At 48.7% G+C, this 15,231-nt stretch overlaps 1 protein-coding gene across 3 annotated transcripts; it reads left to right on the plus strand.

Annotated features, from left to right (window-relative positions):
- The first annotated feature begins 120 nt into the window (after positions 1–120).
- Positions 121–15,001, plus strand: UBFD1 (ubiquitin family domain containing 1). Of its 3 annotated transcripts, none has more exons than XM_082431130.1 (7): positions 121–300; positions 485–814; positions 1,704–1,912; positions 4,538–4,603; positions 4,765–4,870; positions 6,146–6,196; positions 8,691–8,773. In XM_082431130.1, coding segments are annotated over exons 1-7 (789 nt in total). In that variant the 5' UTR covers positions 121–275; the 3' UTR covers positions 8,693–8,773. The 3 variants fall into 3 exon arrangements, with proteins under 3 accessions (XP_082287256.1, XP_082287255.1, XP_082287257.1); XM_082431131.1 differs by lacking the exon at positions 6,146–6,196 and adding an exon at positions 11,251–15,001 and having other exon boundaries at positions 156–300; XM_082431129.1 differs by lacking the exons at positions 6,146–6,196; positions 8,691–8,773 and adding an exon at positions 11,251–15,001 and having other exon boundaries at positions 124–300.
- The last annotated feature ends 230 nt before the right edge of the window (positions 15,002–15,231 follow it).

Consider the following 15,231-nt stretch of genomic DNA (forward strand, 5'->3'; position numbering starts at 1 on the left):
CCCACGCCCCCTTGCACGACTGCGGCCCCACTCGGCCTCTAGGGGGCAGAGTCCAGCGAGCGGGCGATTTCCCGGGCCCGCCCCGCTGGGTTCTTGAAAGCTAAAGCGTGGCAGGGGCCGGGCCGGGGAAGCGGAGGAGGCGGGTCTCCATAGAAACCTCCACCTGTTTCCGGCCAGGCTGTGCGCGATTAGGGGCTGTTACCGGGGCCAATCTCAGCCAGCTCGCCTTTTCCCGGCGGCCTCTGCGGGAGCGGTGGGTGTTGTACACAATCATCATGGCGGCGGCCGGAGCCCCGGATGGTGAGTGTGGAGGGGGTGGCGGGCGCCCGGGTCGGGCCGAGGTGAGGCGGGCGCCCCTGGGGGATGCGGCCTGGCGCGGCGCGGGGGGCAGCCTGGCTCGGGAGCGGCGGTCCGGCGGCGCCCGGGCAGAATCCGGTCCCAGGCCCAGCCCGCGGCGAGCGCCCACCCCCTAACCCCCTTGCAGGCATGGAGGAAACTGGCATGGACACGGAGGCCGAGACCGTGGCGACCGAGGGGCCCGCGCGGCCCCTCAACTGCTTGGAGGCCGAAGCCGCGGCGGGGGCGGCAGCCGAGGACTCCTGCGCCGCGCGAGGCAGTCTGCAGCCTGCCCCGGCCCAGCCCCCTGGGGACCTCGCGGCCCAGGCCTCGGTCAGCAACGGCGAGGACGCGGGCGGCGGAGCGGGCAGGGAGCTGGTGGACCTGAAGATCATCTGGAACAAGACTAAGCACGACGTGAAGTTTCCCCTGGATAGCACAGGCTCCGAGCTAAAACAGAAGATTCACTCGATTACAGGTAATCCCCGTGGCTCTGACAGCCTTTCCCACTTCACCTGCCTGGTGTTGACGCTGTGCTAGGCACCGCGCTGGCCGCTTTCCTTGCATCAGCTTTCTCAATGCTCACAACAGTCCTCCCAAGTAAGTAGTAATGTGCCCATTATTCAGGTGGGGAAAATGAGACCCAAAGTCAGAGCTAGTCCGTGGCTGAGCTGGGATTCAATGCCAGTTCTGACTCTTCGGGCCAAGTTTCTAACTCGTGCTTCTGACATCTCTAATAGAATCACCTAAGGCGCTTCTGAAATTTACAGCTCCTAGGCCCTTCCCCCTGGAGATTTTGATTCAGTGGGTCTGGAATGTGGCCAGGAATTATTTTTAGCAAATGTCTCAGGTACTTCTAATAAGGGAAGTTTAGGAAACACTGTTTTTGGCTCTCATGCTGGCCCCTTCACAGATGCTCGTATTACTTAGTTTTTTCTTATTTACAGCAGTTTGCCATCTGAAATGATTTTCTTTTTACATTTTCTGCACGTACCCTGTAAGCTCCATAAAAACAGAAACCTTATTGGTTTCTATATCCCTGGGGTTTGTGGACTCTCACTTAATATTTGAGTCACAAGATGGTTGAGGAACAACTTGGAATGAATAATAGCTGATATTTATTGATCAGTTATTAAATACCAGGTGCTGCACTAAATGCTCCATGTGTATTATATCTTAGTCCTTAAAACAAGTTCATACAGAAGGAACTATTGTCATTACTCTTATGAAGTTCTGGAGGCTTAGAGAGGTTGTGAATTGCCTGAGTGCACAAAAGTAATTGGCGATAGAGCAGTATTCACTTTCGGGTCTGTTGTGCAAGAATGTTTTTCGTTTCTTCCTTTCACTGTCCTCTACCTTTTCCCAAGGTCTCCCGCCTGCCATGCAGAAAGTCATGTATAAGGGACTTGTCCCTGAGGATAAGACGTTGAGAGAAATAAAAGTCACCAGTGGAGCCAAGATCATGGTCGTTGGCTCCACGATAAATGATGTCTTAGCAGTAAACACACCCAAAGATGCTGCCCAGCAGGACGCAAAGGCCGAAGAGAACAAGAAGGAGCCTCTCTGCAGGCAGAAAGTGAGTCTGTCGTGTGATTGTTGGTCCTGGGAAGTGTGAGGCTTTGTCCTCTCAAGCCTAGGCTGGTTGTATCCTTTCTAGAATAAGCTCCTTTTTGGACAGGGCCCATGATGGAAATTTATGGCAGCAGTTGGGTGCGGCTGGCTGTTGAGTGGAGGTGACAACTACCTGAGATTTGCATCTTTGTCTCATCTGGCGGGTCAGTGTGTCTCAAGTCTATCTACTTTAGGATAAGGCCTTTGTAAAGGCAGGCTTTAGACCAGGTATTGAAATGAAGCAGATGTGGGTTTCTCTTCTATTTAGCGCCAGAGAAAAATGCCACTATTGGAATTAATCCTCCATTTTATACAAGTGCTTACATTTGTTTTTTGGCTTGTGGCTTCCCTCACGTCAACAAGCCCTTTTCTGGATAGGCATGGAAATCAGTAGCTTTCAGAGGTTCCTCTAAAACTGACTGTTTCAGGAAGCCAAATGAAGCTGACTAGGAAGATAGCTATGCTGATTTTCGTTTTTTCCCTCTTCCTGGTCTGTGAAATGGGGGCCTGAATTTTTACATGCTTTGTTGCTCATTTTGGATGGAAGAGATCCAGCCTGTTTTGTGCTCATTGTAGCCGTTCAGATTCTTTTTTGTAATTGGGAAAAGTAAGAGTGTTTCACTGTGGAAGGAACTGATTGGAAGAACCATCACTTGTGATCTTATCACCCAGCAAACCCCACTTGTAGTTATGGAGTCTCCTGGCCACTCTTAATGTGTTCCAGGAAAATAGATATTCTCAACTCAGTCTGTATCCTGAGGAGAGTAAACCAACCTTGACCAACATCAATTTCAGTGACCTTAGGCACCAAGGCACATGGCCAACAGTGTGAGAAGGACACAATTTTGTGTTACAGGTCCATAATCCCTTATATGTGCTTCCAGAACCCCAAAAGAGTCTGAAAACCCAAGTGCTTTTATAAATTTGGCAGCAAAACCTGATCAGAATTAGTGTGAATAGTCATGTTTTGCCCTAGAAATATTAACACATTTGATAACAAGGTGCTACCCTAGACTCCATAAAGAATATTATGTAGTGTATTTTAAAACTGTATTCCGAAAAAGAAAAAAACTATTACGTTTATAAAATCCTTAAAAAGTTTTAGACTTTATAAAGTACAAAACATTTGTCCATAGGGTTTCAGATAAGGGGTTGTAAACCTATATTAACATCTAAAATGTGTTTATTTGGACACTTTTGCCTCTAAATGTGGGATGATAATGTAACTAAATGAGTGCATTTCCATTTTCATATCTTCCTCTCCCACAATGTGTGAAATTGTCAAATAGGAACATGTCAGACGTGAATGAGCCTTCCCACTGGTTACACCCTTGGAGCATAACATGCCTCTTAAATCCAGGTTTTGAGTTACTACTGGTAGCTTAACAGGCTTTAGAAGTGTTCTCCACAGTGAAGGGAAAATTCTTCAAAAGGTACTTGTGAGCTATGAGTCCAGTTAGGCTTCTAATCCGCGCAGCTTTGTTCCGTTGATGCCGGTTATGAGGCGTAACGTGGCCTCCTGAGAGGGACCCGTTCTCCTGGCTTTTCATCAGCTTGCTCAAGAATCTAGGGCTGATATGTAGAGTGACCTTTTGCTAGTAGTCTGGTAGTGTTGAGTTTATTCCTACCAGAGGGTTTCCACCGTGCCGGTGCGGGTTTAAGCTGGCTCTTGGCCACCTGGTGCTTAAATTCGATTAAATGTTTACCCTCTACCCACTTGTTACCCTACGGTTCTAGCTTGACCAGATAGCGACTGTACCTGTAAAGCCACAGATGGAGAGGAAACAAGACTCAGGCATTTGGGCCAGACAAAAACAGTTTTAGGGGACCATGAGCCTAATTAGAACCCTTAAGGAGCTGCTTCAAACTCCTGAGGTGGGAGTGGGGTTAGAGACTTCTTAATGTCAGGCTATAGAGTAATCAGCATTTCTCTTTGGAAATGTGGCTCCTGAGCTTTCTGTTTAGCTGGGGTTGAGGGTGGGGTTATGGGGAAGATTTCTGCAATGGACTGAGTCTCCATTTGTTGAAGAAGTGCCCCTTCTAGGCAGCTAAGCTGATTATCAGCATCCTTATAGGTTTCTTTGGGAGTTTAAGTTGATAGAAACGGCTGTCCTGTTCTGTACATGCCAGGAGAGCAAGCATCCTTTGTGGCTGTCTTATCGTGATGATTAATTCTTTCAGTGGTGATTTCGGGGGAGGGGGAGAAGGAAGTAAAGTTTATTTGAATTAGCAATCTGGAAATCCTGATTGCTCTAGAGCTTTGATGTCTAATGTGGTAGCCACATGTGGCCGACTAAAATTCAGTAATATGAAGAATTCAGTTCCTTACTCATGCTAGCCACATTTCAAATGCTTAATAGCCACAAGTGACTCATGGCTACTGTTTTGGACAGCATAGATATAGAATATTTCCATCACGGAAATTTCTGCTGGGCAGCACTGCTCTGTAGTGTCAAAGGACCCATATCTGTAGTCACAAAAAGCTTTTGAACCAAAACATTAAGGTTTTATTCATTCTCTTTTTCAAAGAGGTAATAATAGACTAATGTGCAGTCAGCTGTTTCATTTAATTATCTCTTCTGACTTATAGCAACACAGGAAAGTGTTGGATAAAGGAAAACCTGAAGATGTGATGCCGTCTGTTAAGGGTGCCCAGGTAAGCCAAACTCCTTTGTGAGCAATCTGAAAAGGAACCAGGCTCACCTTCTGACTTCCTGAGGTTCCTGCAATCAGGTCCTCGACTCTTGTCCCGTCTTCATTTCCTGTCTCGCCTTGTTTCTGGTTCCTCCCTCTCTTACCATGCTCTTGTGTCTCCAGGAGCGCCTGCCAGCTGTACCCTTATCTGGCATGTACAATAAGTCCGGGGGAAAAGTGAGACTTACCTTTAAGCTAGAACAAGACCAGCTGTGGATCGGCACTAAAGGTACGGACTGCTCTCACCTCTTCCTGGCTCACTGCCTCTCATACCCTGCAGGGCGTGGCCTTGGGTGCAATTCCGCTCCTCATTCTGAAATCCTTCTCCACTGTGCTTTGTGTGCTCCTGGCTTTCAATTTTGCTTTTTGATGCTCGCCTTCTATTTGGACCCTCTTCCCTCATTCTTTTTAGTCTGATCTCAGGGCCAATCCTTCAAACATTGGCTCTTCAGCTGCAGCCAAAACCAGAGGTTCCAAATGTGTGGCCTGAGGGCCATGTCTAGTCCACAGACAAGGGTTTTATGAGTTTACACACAATCTGTGAAAATCAGGAGGTTACACTGGATCTGATTTTTTTTTTTTTTTGGTGCTTCTCTTGAAAAGAAGCAAAAGATCTAGCCATTCTGGACCTGCATTTTCACATGGCAACGATCAGCCAGAGCCGAGCAGTGGCTTCAGGTGGTCCGTGCTATAGTCCTCACGGTTTCATTTATCTTTTATTGTAGCCAGCTTTATTCATTTATGTCACCTGCCTGGCTCCTGTAGATCAGAGTTTGCCCCTGTACTAGGGACCTGCCTCTCCTTCCCTGCCTGGCTGCCCTCTGCTTCCGCCCACCTACTCTGCCTGTGCCTGTGAATCAGGCTTGCTATTTGCTGGGAAGTGTCTCTGACTGTCCTCCCTCTCCCTTCCCCCAGATGGTTCAAAATCTTGTCAGTTACATTCCAGAATTATCTGTGTCCCTTTCTTTGCCACTCTGTTGCGCCAGTTAACTCCTAGCGTCTCAAAACTTGGTCTGTTAAAGCAAATTAATCTATATCCCTGCCGCATCTGGGATCTCTTTTGTCCTGCCCATCTTCTGTACTGGTTTTTCCTCACTGGTTCCTGTGCTCAAAAACCTTGCGCTCTTTAAGGCCAAGTTCAAATGCCTAAGCATAGTGTCCCGTATTCTCAACGATGGGGCCCAGTTAAGTTTCTGACCTCGCTTCCTGCCCCACTTGCATTGTTGTGCCCTACGTACTTCAACTGCATCACTCCCTGAGCTTCCCACCGTGCTTTGCACAGCTCATGTCTTTGCTCATGCTGTGCCCTCACCCAGAATGCCTACTTCGCATTCCTGTTGTTAACAAAGTCTTCCGAGGTCCTACCTAAATGTGCTCTCCTAATGAAGCCTTCGCTGATATCTCCCCCACCCTCCAAATGAATTGCTGCCCCTTCTGTTCATAGAGAGCCCCGTTATATCCTCAGAGCACTCATTACTCTCTGACTTGTCTGTCCCCCTGTTAGATTCCTGGAGGGAACCGAACATGCCTAATTCACCTGTTTCTGGCCAGCACTGTAGGTATTCAGTGTTCGAGGTAAATGGTAAAGAGAAGTATAGGGGATCTCATCGTCTGAGGTTACTTGGTTTCAGGGACAGGCCATTTAGTATGATTCTGCTTAAAATGGGACCAAAGTTTTATGGAAAATAATTGGAGTAAGGGTGACGGAGAGTGAGATTTTAATCATGTGAAATATGAAAATGTTTCTTGTTTTCAACCCTATCCTGATTCTTAAAATGAACAAAGACTGAAATGGCCAAAATGCTTGAGTTTTCTAACAAGTTTATGATTCCTTGCTATAGTCTTCATTTCACTTTCGACTCTAACTGCATGGGCAAAAAGCAAGTTGTGCATAATATTTAAGGGCTTTCCCAGTATTCCCAGGGGCCTTTGAACCCTTTAGCAGGTCATTCTCTTCTGCAGAGCCTGTCACATCATCAGTTTTTTTTAATTGTGAGCTGCCCTGCCTCTTGTCAGGTTGTCACTTATTCATGACCTTGCAGGTGATTTTGCTTAGTTCTCCACCATTGCATTGACTTGCTGAGACCCCGCCTCTTCCTAGGCTTGCACTTTCACTCGGGCAGCCTAATGGGAGGCAGGGGCTAAGGATGCTGGCCCAGAGGGTGGGTGCAGGCAGGGGAGCTGGACGAGGACTAAGTGTGTAAGTGTTCGTTGGTTCCTCAGGGAGTGTTTTCAGGTCATGAAGTTGTATAGGAAACAACATCGTAACTGCAGGGGCTAAAGAGAACCTCCCACACGTGAGTTAGAGGTTTTATTTCAGCTTGTAGGAGCAGCTGCCTTTCTGCTTTGGCACAAAGGCAGAGCTCTAGAAGAGTCTTGTTGTATCAGGGCTTCAGAGCTGTTGAGAGCCGCATTACTCACTAGCCTTGTTAAAGAGCCTGGCCGTGAACATTCATGTCTTCAAGGGTTGACCAAGGCGGGGCTTTCCATTCCCACCCAGACTGCTGTGTCAGTGTACCTCAGGCTTTCTTCTCACTTGGGAGCTCAGGAGTCCTGTCACCTGAGTGTCCTCAGCACTGTCCGAGGAGGATAGCTTGTTCTGGGAGTTGGCTGCCAGCCACTGGCTTCATCTTTCTGCTGACGTGACCATCCCAGCCGCTAGTTGGCCTCTTTCTCGATGGGGTGCTTTACCGAGTGGCACTCAAGGGCTCCTGCGGTAGCGTGTGTAGAAGGCAGTACTGACAGCCTCAGGCCCAGTGCAGGGAGAAGAATGAGCTCCAGGCAGGAACTGGGACCTGTGACCACGTGGAGCTGCCTCGGGGGAGCATGTGCCCTGCTTGTAGGGAACTTGAGTCTCTAATCTAGCTGATTGCTGTCACTCAGGAATGTGGGCCCAGGATTGTTGAATCTTCTGTGTTTTCAAGAGAAGCCAGAAGTCCATATTTTTGCATGAAATCTCTGGACAATTCAAAATGGCTGGTGTTTAAAAAGGTTTCCATCTTATAGATAAGTGCTGGTCAGGTCCTACCTGTGGGTCACTGTTTTAGAGCCACTGGAAGTCAAAATCTGAATGAACATCTTCAGGTCCCATCTCCTCACCCCCATTTTTCAGAGACCAAGGCCCACAGGATGGAAATAACATGTCTCAAGTCACCAACTAGACGACAAGTCAGGGCTCTAAGTTCCTGGTTTGTTTTGTCAACTTACCCATTTTCCAGATTTTGCTTTCTGCAAAGCCTGTAATGAGTTTTCCGGCTTGGTTTCTCCATGTGCTGAGAACTCCTCCCTGTCCCTGAGGTGTCTGCTGCTTCTGGGCGGTGGCTTTGTCGTGCAGGTGCCCCCGCCTCTCCTGCCACCAGCCCTGTCCTGCTGCACTCGGCTCACCTCCAGTCTCATCTCACTCCAGGCATCCCTCGCTGCCTCCTCTTTCTTACCTGCCATCCTTGAACTTGCTGCAAAATGTCTTCTGACCCCATGTGATAAGTGGCATTTAGAGTGTTAATCATAAGAGGTTATGAATGCTCTCAGAGAACTTCCTTCAAGTGTGTGTATTTGGAGGGGTGGGGGGCCAAGGGAGGGAATGGGGGGGGAGGGTGAGTGAGCAGGATCAAGGGATAGAAACTGGTCTGAAAGCCCCAAGCATCCCCCTTCCTGTACGAGTCACAGGGGCATGCAGTTGCCTCTTTATGGTCCCCTTGACTATCCCAGGCGCCAAAGACCTCAGCCAGGGCTGGGCTTGGCAGTAAGGTTGCAGAGGAATTTCTTGGGTGTTTATTAATCATCAGACGTTACAGAGTAACACCAGGCAAGCTATACCTCTGCTCTCAGAAACCTTTAATATACCTCTGTCAAGTCCGGTTACCCATTTGCTCCTAAGAAGTTCCCAACTCCCAAGCAGGGCTGGAGGTGTACTGACCAGAAGATCTCTCCCGTCGTCCCTAGAGGGTGGAGGTAGATTCCCCCGGCCACCAGCCCTGAGGAGGGACTGCTGAGTCACAGGAGTAGAGCAGGGGGGCCTTTAATAATCACTGTAATCCCTCTTAACTTAGAGCGGACTGAGAAATTGCCCATGGGTTCCATTAAAAATGTGGTCAGTGAACCTATCGAAGGACACGAAGACTACCACATGATGGTAAGTAGCCGGCGTGGCCTAGCCCTCACTAGTCTCCTGCTTCTGCTCCTCCAGCAGGGAGTGGACTTTCCACTGAGGAGAACACTCAGTGTTGAGAAGACACACAGGTTTAAGACCCTCATGTTGTCTTCCTGTTCTTAGAACTTAATCCGTGACCTATTCCTCGTTCTGTTTATTTTGCAAACCGCACCCCGCCCCCAGCAGTTTAAAGGGGATACACTTTATCTCTTTTGCATCTCTCATATCTGTAATATTTTGTTTTTAGACCAGGAAAATAAATGTAAAGAGGAGGTTAATGGCTTGTGGGTCTTCATTTTCAGTTTTGTCTTGCGTATGAAACAAAACCTCCCACTCGCCTTGGCGTCTGTGAGGGCACCAGGCTGGCCCTCTCTGCAGTGCTGTTGCTTACCCCAGGGGGCAGCCATCGAGTGGCCGAGGACCCTGTGGGGAGGGGGTAGTCTGTGACCTGGTAAGCATGGAGTTCTGCTCTAAAGAGAGCGGCTGCTCTTTCCCAGACAGCGTGTCTGGAGGCGTTCTCCAAGTCTGCGGAGCAGAGCAAGAGTTCCGTGGCGAGACTCCCTGAGCAGCTTAGGCAGACACCTTCTGTTTTCCCAGCACTGTTGAAGGGACTGCTTTAAAAATGGAGTTCAGCCACCTTGCTCCGAAGTTGCTGTGCCAGGGGCCTGACTTGAGCAGTGACAGGGTGCGGGCGGCGCTGCCTCCCTTGCTCGGCCTAGGAGGTGGCAGTGATGCAGCCACGTCGTCGGCCCAGCCCAGGGAGGAGCAGGGGCTAGCGGTCCGGCCTGCGGGTTGGCATACAGAGTTCACGGCAGAGGGAGGTGCTGGGAGGTCCGGGAAGAGCGGATCTCGAGGCACGGCAGTTCTCTCTGGGCAGATGACAGGTCCCCTGGCTCTAGGAAGTCAGCCGGTCGTGTCCCCTCTGCTGCCCTGTCGGGCTCTGTCAGCTCAGGGGCTGCGTCAGGCCGTGGCTGGCAGTGCAGCCCTGGGTGCACAGCTCATGGGTGTGGTGCCTCCGGGCACTGGTGACGACAACACAGGGCCTCCTTTCAGGCCCTCGGGCGCCCCTTCCGCCACTAGTCTCTGTAGTCTTTAAAGGATTGCAGGTGATTTGTTTTGCCTGCTCAGTGATTTTTTCTGTTTTAAAAGTTGGATTTTAATATTTTCAGCTGGGCCCCTTCACTCCCTTTCGAAACATCTGTCTCACCAGTTTGACCCGGTAGGGTTTGCAGTCCCAGTTTTCAGACAGCCTGGGAAGAAGGATTTCAAACAAGTAGAGTGGACCATTTCGGACATCTTTTAAGGAGGTGGTGTGGACGGCTAATGCCTTTGTATTTAGTTTAAATGCTGATTTCTCTCTGGAGTCATTGCTGGCAGAGGTGGGTTCTAATCGCCCCCTTTCTTTTCTAAACACCATTAAGTAGCACCTTGGCCTTTGTCTTAATGAAAGTGTTTATTTCCCTCTTTGCAGATGCCATTTCACTAGCTAGATTCACAGGTCACCTTAGAAAAAGGGGGAATGTCACCTTAGAGAAATGTTAAAAAGCACAGAAAAGGACCGAGAGTACTATAACAAACCCATATATCCATCACCAAGAAATGACTATTGTAAATATTTTGTAACTTGTTTTCAATCTTGCTTTAAATAAAAGAAAATATACCAACAGTGAATGTCCCCATTGTCTTCCCCTCCCCCCATTGCCATTATCATGATTTATCACGTGGATCCTTCCCATCTCTGTGCGTTTATTTTCATGTATATCCATGACCAAGATACGGTATTGTTTTGTGTTTTTTCAGTTTTCATAAATGGTATCATGGTATGTATCGTTCTGCAACTTGCTTTTTTTTGGTTCGACATTACGATCTGTCTGTATTAACTCTAGATCCAGTTCATACCTTTAAAAAGTAAATCCAGTATTCATACGAGTAGGTCACTTTTAATTTTGCGTTCCCTTACTGATGGATATGTAGGTTGTTTCCAGGTTTTTATCATTTCTGACAGTGCTGCTTTGAACACTCATGTCTGTTTCCTCCTGCATGTGTGACAGTTTTCCTAGGGCAGTGGTTCTCAAACTGGTCTCTGGATCAGCAGTATTATATCACCTGGGAACTTGTTAGAAATGCAGATCCTCAGGCCCCGCCCCACCTCTCCGGGACCAGGAACTTTAAGGGCTGGAGCCCACCAGTCTGTTCTAACAAGCCCCCAGCTGGCTCTGCTGCACACGCAAGTTCGGGAACCACCGCTTTAGGATCGGCTGTGCCTAACTCTCCCACCTTTTTATGTTTTATTTATCCATTTATTTTTGACAGGAGAATGCTCCCCATGTGCACAGTTTTTTTTTTCCCCCCTTCCCTTTTTAATTAATTCACTTCTCAGCCCTCCCCGTGTTTGTTGTGCTGCCTGCTCAGTCTCCTGACTTCTGAAGTACCGCTTGGTTTTCCTTTTTCCCTTCCAGGCGTTTCAGTTGGGCCCCACGGAAGCCTCTTACTACTGGGTGTACTGGGTTCCAACTCAATATGTGGATGCAATCAAAGACACTGTGCTGGGGAAATGGCAGTATTTTTGAAAGCACTTTCACCTCTGGCCCAGGAGACTGACCCAAAGTGAAGGACATTGCTGGGAGAGGCCTGCAGCATCCCTGGATTTCAGAGTTCTGGAACTTTGTTCAAAAAAAATCTATATCCACTCTAAGGTGATGTGGTGACTGAAGCCAGAGGTGATGTACTTTCACCATTAGCTTAATTTTAACTTAAAATCACCGGTTCCCTTTCTTGCAGTCAGCTTCATACCATTTTTAAAAGTCAATATGGTGGAAATCAATAAATCTGAATTCTGAACATGTTGTGTGGAATACTCTTAAGTGTGTTTGAGAGTAGATCTACCAATTTTGTTTAGAAAGGAATGATCGAAAGCTTTCTGGTTTCTTTCTTTCTTTTTTTTTTTTTTTTTTGTTTTAAGTGATTTCACCTCAACTATTTTCATGAATCTTTGGTTGCAAACATTTGGACTGCGTTGTGATGAGTTGGGGTGGGTTTTTCCCTCTCTTATATGAAATTGTATGCAGAATGTGGGGTTAGTAAGCCATATTTCTCTGTCCATTGATTCAGAATGAATTCTTTCCCTTTTTATTTTCCCACTTCCTAGATTGGAATTTATGTTTTAAAAACCCAAAGATGTCAGTTGCTCCTTTTGTACCTCATTACCACCTCCTTTCCTGGCTTCCCTCTTGCCACGCTGCTGCTCGTGAACACGAGGCGGGAGAGGAAGAGCTGTGGGTCTGGTCGGGGTCGCTCACACTGGCCGTGGTGATTGTTGAGCAGCAGAGTGTGTCGCGGTGACTCCTGTCTGAACGTCTTGCCCTTTGGGCCCCGATCTCTGGGGAGATCCGCTGCCGCTTTGACAGTTGTCTGCAGCCCTCACTGGTTCGGCTTTGAGGCCCAGCCTGGCACAGGTGTGCCTGGGTAGGCCGACAAAGACCTCTTTGAGAGGAGCCAGGTGGAAGCCAGCTCTACAGCCCTACAGCCACAGACCCAGATCGTTCTTTCCTTAGAAGTTTCGAGAAATTCTTCAGCAGTCCAATGATTCTTTCAATTACGCATCTCCATTGGGTCCTTCTGCTCATGCATTATGTTCAAGTGTCCTTCATCCCAGGTTCAGAGATGCTGCCTTTCTCAAGAAGAAGACATCTGACCTAGTGGGTTGGCCGATGTATTTAAACATCGAAAATGGGATAAATGGCTTTCGTGATCAGCTCTCCCTCTTCTGGTTTTAGCCCTGATGTTCTTTGTCCACGTGAAGTTCTCTTGTCTCCCGGTGGCTTGGTTGACTCTGGAACGAGGGACAGTCTCTTGGTGAATGATACCCTTTGTGCTGTTCGCTGTTGCTCTGCTGCTGTCTTTGCAATTCTCCTCTCACTGGTGCAGGCCCTCATAGTAAGGTTTGGCGAGAGATGTTCCAAACTTCACACTTTGGATTCTAGACTGTTACCCCTCATTCTGTGAAATGTATTAGCATGTGTTCACCTAAGATGACTATTCCTTGTGAGCCAGTTTATGGTGATATTCTGCGCCCTTCCCTTCTAAGCTGTAGTTCAGGAATCCAGCCCATCCAGACAGACTCTTGCTTTTCGTGGTGTAGTCAATGGCAAGTTATGCATCTGGGCAGAAAAATCTACTCTTGCTTTTTTGGGGGGCATAAGTATATATGGGAAGTGTAGTGTTCAGGAAACTGCCTGTTTTTCATCCTTGAAAAAGGAGCAGCGACTGTAGCTTTTCTGTCCTCGTTGGCCCGCAGCTCCTGGAGAAAAGAGTGCTTCTTTGCTACTTGTTGAAGCCTCCCTCTGCAGTTGACGGGCCTACAGAGGAAACGGTCACGTAGCAGGAAGAGCGTCACCTCTGTTTGAATACTGCCCTTTCTGTCGGCCGGCGTCCCTGTCCCGGGGGCTTGTCCTGACGGTGCCACACGCCTGCTTTTGGTCTCTTGCAGCACGCGTCTCCGTCCCCAGACTGGCCGCGTGGGGCTGCTCTCTGAGGCCCTTCCTGCTAGGTCTCCTCACTTGCCCCACTCATGCGGCTGCCCGTGCCACCTGACGCCCCTCCCTCCCGGCGACAGCGTGTGTCCCGTCCATCTCCCTGCTCCCCGAGGGCCAAACCGCCTCTCGCTCAGGCTGGTGTCATCTCAAGACAGGACCAAAGCCTGTGTGAGCCTTTTTATTTTAAGTAAAATGGTGCTTTTTTCCTTACTTGGAGATATATAAATAATGTAAATGACATCTTTTCGTATGGACCTGTCTGAGTGTTGCTTTACAGAGCTCACTAAATCTGCTGGAACCATCTTGGGCTCTGGCTCCCGACTCCGTGGAGACCTTGCTGGAAGCCCCGGAGAGCCGAGGGGGCGGCACCAGCAGCCGCTGGGAGGAGTGTTGGGTGTAGAGCCGTGCCTGGGTCCCAGCAGTATTCACTAGCTTGTCACTCGGCCCCGTGAGTGGTCACTTCATCGTCATCTTACGGTCCAGAATGTACTGACTAAACCTGTGTTAGCAAACTGAGACTCTTTGCCCTTCGGTAGCCTCGCGGTGTTCATTTTTCCCTCAGGATGCTTTCTGGGCAGAGCCCTGGCTGTGGTCTCCCCGCTGCGGCCCGGGGCGTGCGTGCAGGGCGGCGTGGCCGGGGCTGCTGCTTTCTCTCGGGAGGTCGTGCCGGCGGTCCCCCTGCAGGGCTCGCTCACACGCAGGCAACCTGCCTTTCCTTCCCTCCCTGCGGCGACTTGGCAGGATAGTGACCAGCTGGTGCCTGCGGCGACTTGGCCCCTCGGCTCTGTTCCAGTCAGTCTGGTCAGAAAATGTAGAAAGACAGTCCCGACACTTGCTGGAACTCTTTGGTATTAAGTATTTTAATGGATGACGGGCCTTTTGCAAGTAGCATTAGCTCTTTTTTAAATGAAGTCGAACTGAACTAAGGATGCACTTTCTCCGGAGTTGCTGCTTTAGATTACAAGGGGCAAGGAGACTCACTTTGCCACGTCTCTGAAAAGTTGCTGTATTTCAGCCGGAAGGGGCTGCCTTTCTTCTTACTCTCACTCTAACCACGTGCCTGGAGGAGCGGTCCCAGGCTCCCGCACTTGGCCCGCCCTCTTTGCCGGGGGCAGGGAAGGGCGTGGGATGGACCCCGGGTGCTGAGGGCCACGCGAGGGCGGCTTGCTTTCCACCGCATCCTCTGAGGGACGCCTCTTTCTCTCCTTGCCTTTGCTCATGCCTGTTGTCTTGGGAAAGGATGGTCCCTTTGTCTTAAGGCTTTGTGAAAAAGTCATCTCCAGTTAAGACTGGCCCCTGTTTCCTTCTTAGAGGGGCCTGGTAGCCTTTCTGAAGTTATAGGCGGTCAGGAGCCCTCCAAAGCGCACGACGTCTGGCAAATTTACCTGCCAGGCTGGGTGGTTCTACTGCTTTCTGAATTTCTAAAAATCTCTTTCTTTCTTAACCACTTCTGCAGAATTATTTGACAATATACATAAGTACCATGTTTTCCTTGTGGTGTACGCTCTGTTCTGGTTTTTGTTTTTAATCAAATGCCTGTTTGGGAGGAGATGAACGTATTTAGTCTATTAGATTTGCGCTGCTGGATTTTTTTTTTAAGTGTAACCTTGACTAGCTGTCTTATTGTTTATCCTGTAAGATTAGTCTATCAATTAAAGTTTGATAATTAATTGCGTCTCCTTTTCCTTCCAATTCTTCACGCGCCTAATCTGTACTGGGGATTGACCAACATTTGGAACTGGGCCCAGAGCCATTTTTGGCCAGCTGTGGTGTACCATGTTACCTTCTTACTTATTTGGCGTATACGTATATCCAAATTTGTTCCTGCTGAAAATAGTTGATAAAGGGGTTTGATTTGTTTTACGCTGTGTTAGTCACACTACCACCTCGGCAGTCAGCCACGTC

The sequence above is a fragment of the Balaenoptera physalus genome, assembly GCF_965194825.1.
Source record: "Balaenoptera physalus genome assembly, chromosome: 16".
Taxonomy (NCBI): Eukaryota; Metazoa; Chordata; class Mammalia; order Artiodactyla; family Balaenopteridae; genus Balaenoptera; species Balaenoptera physalus.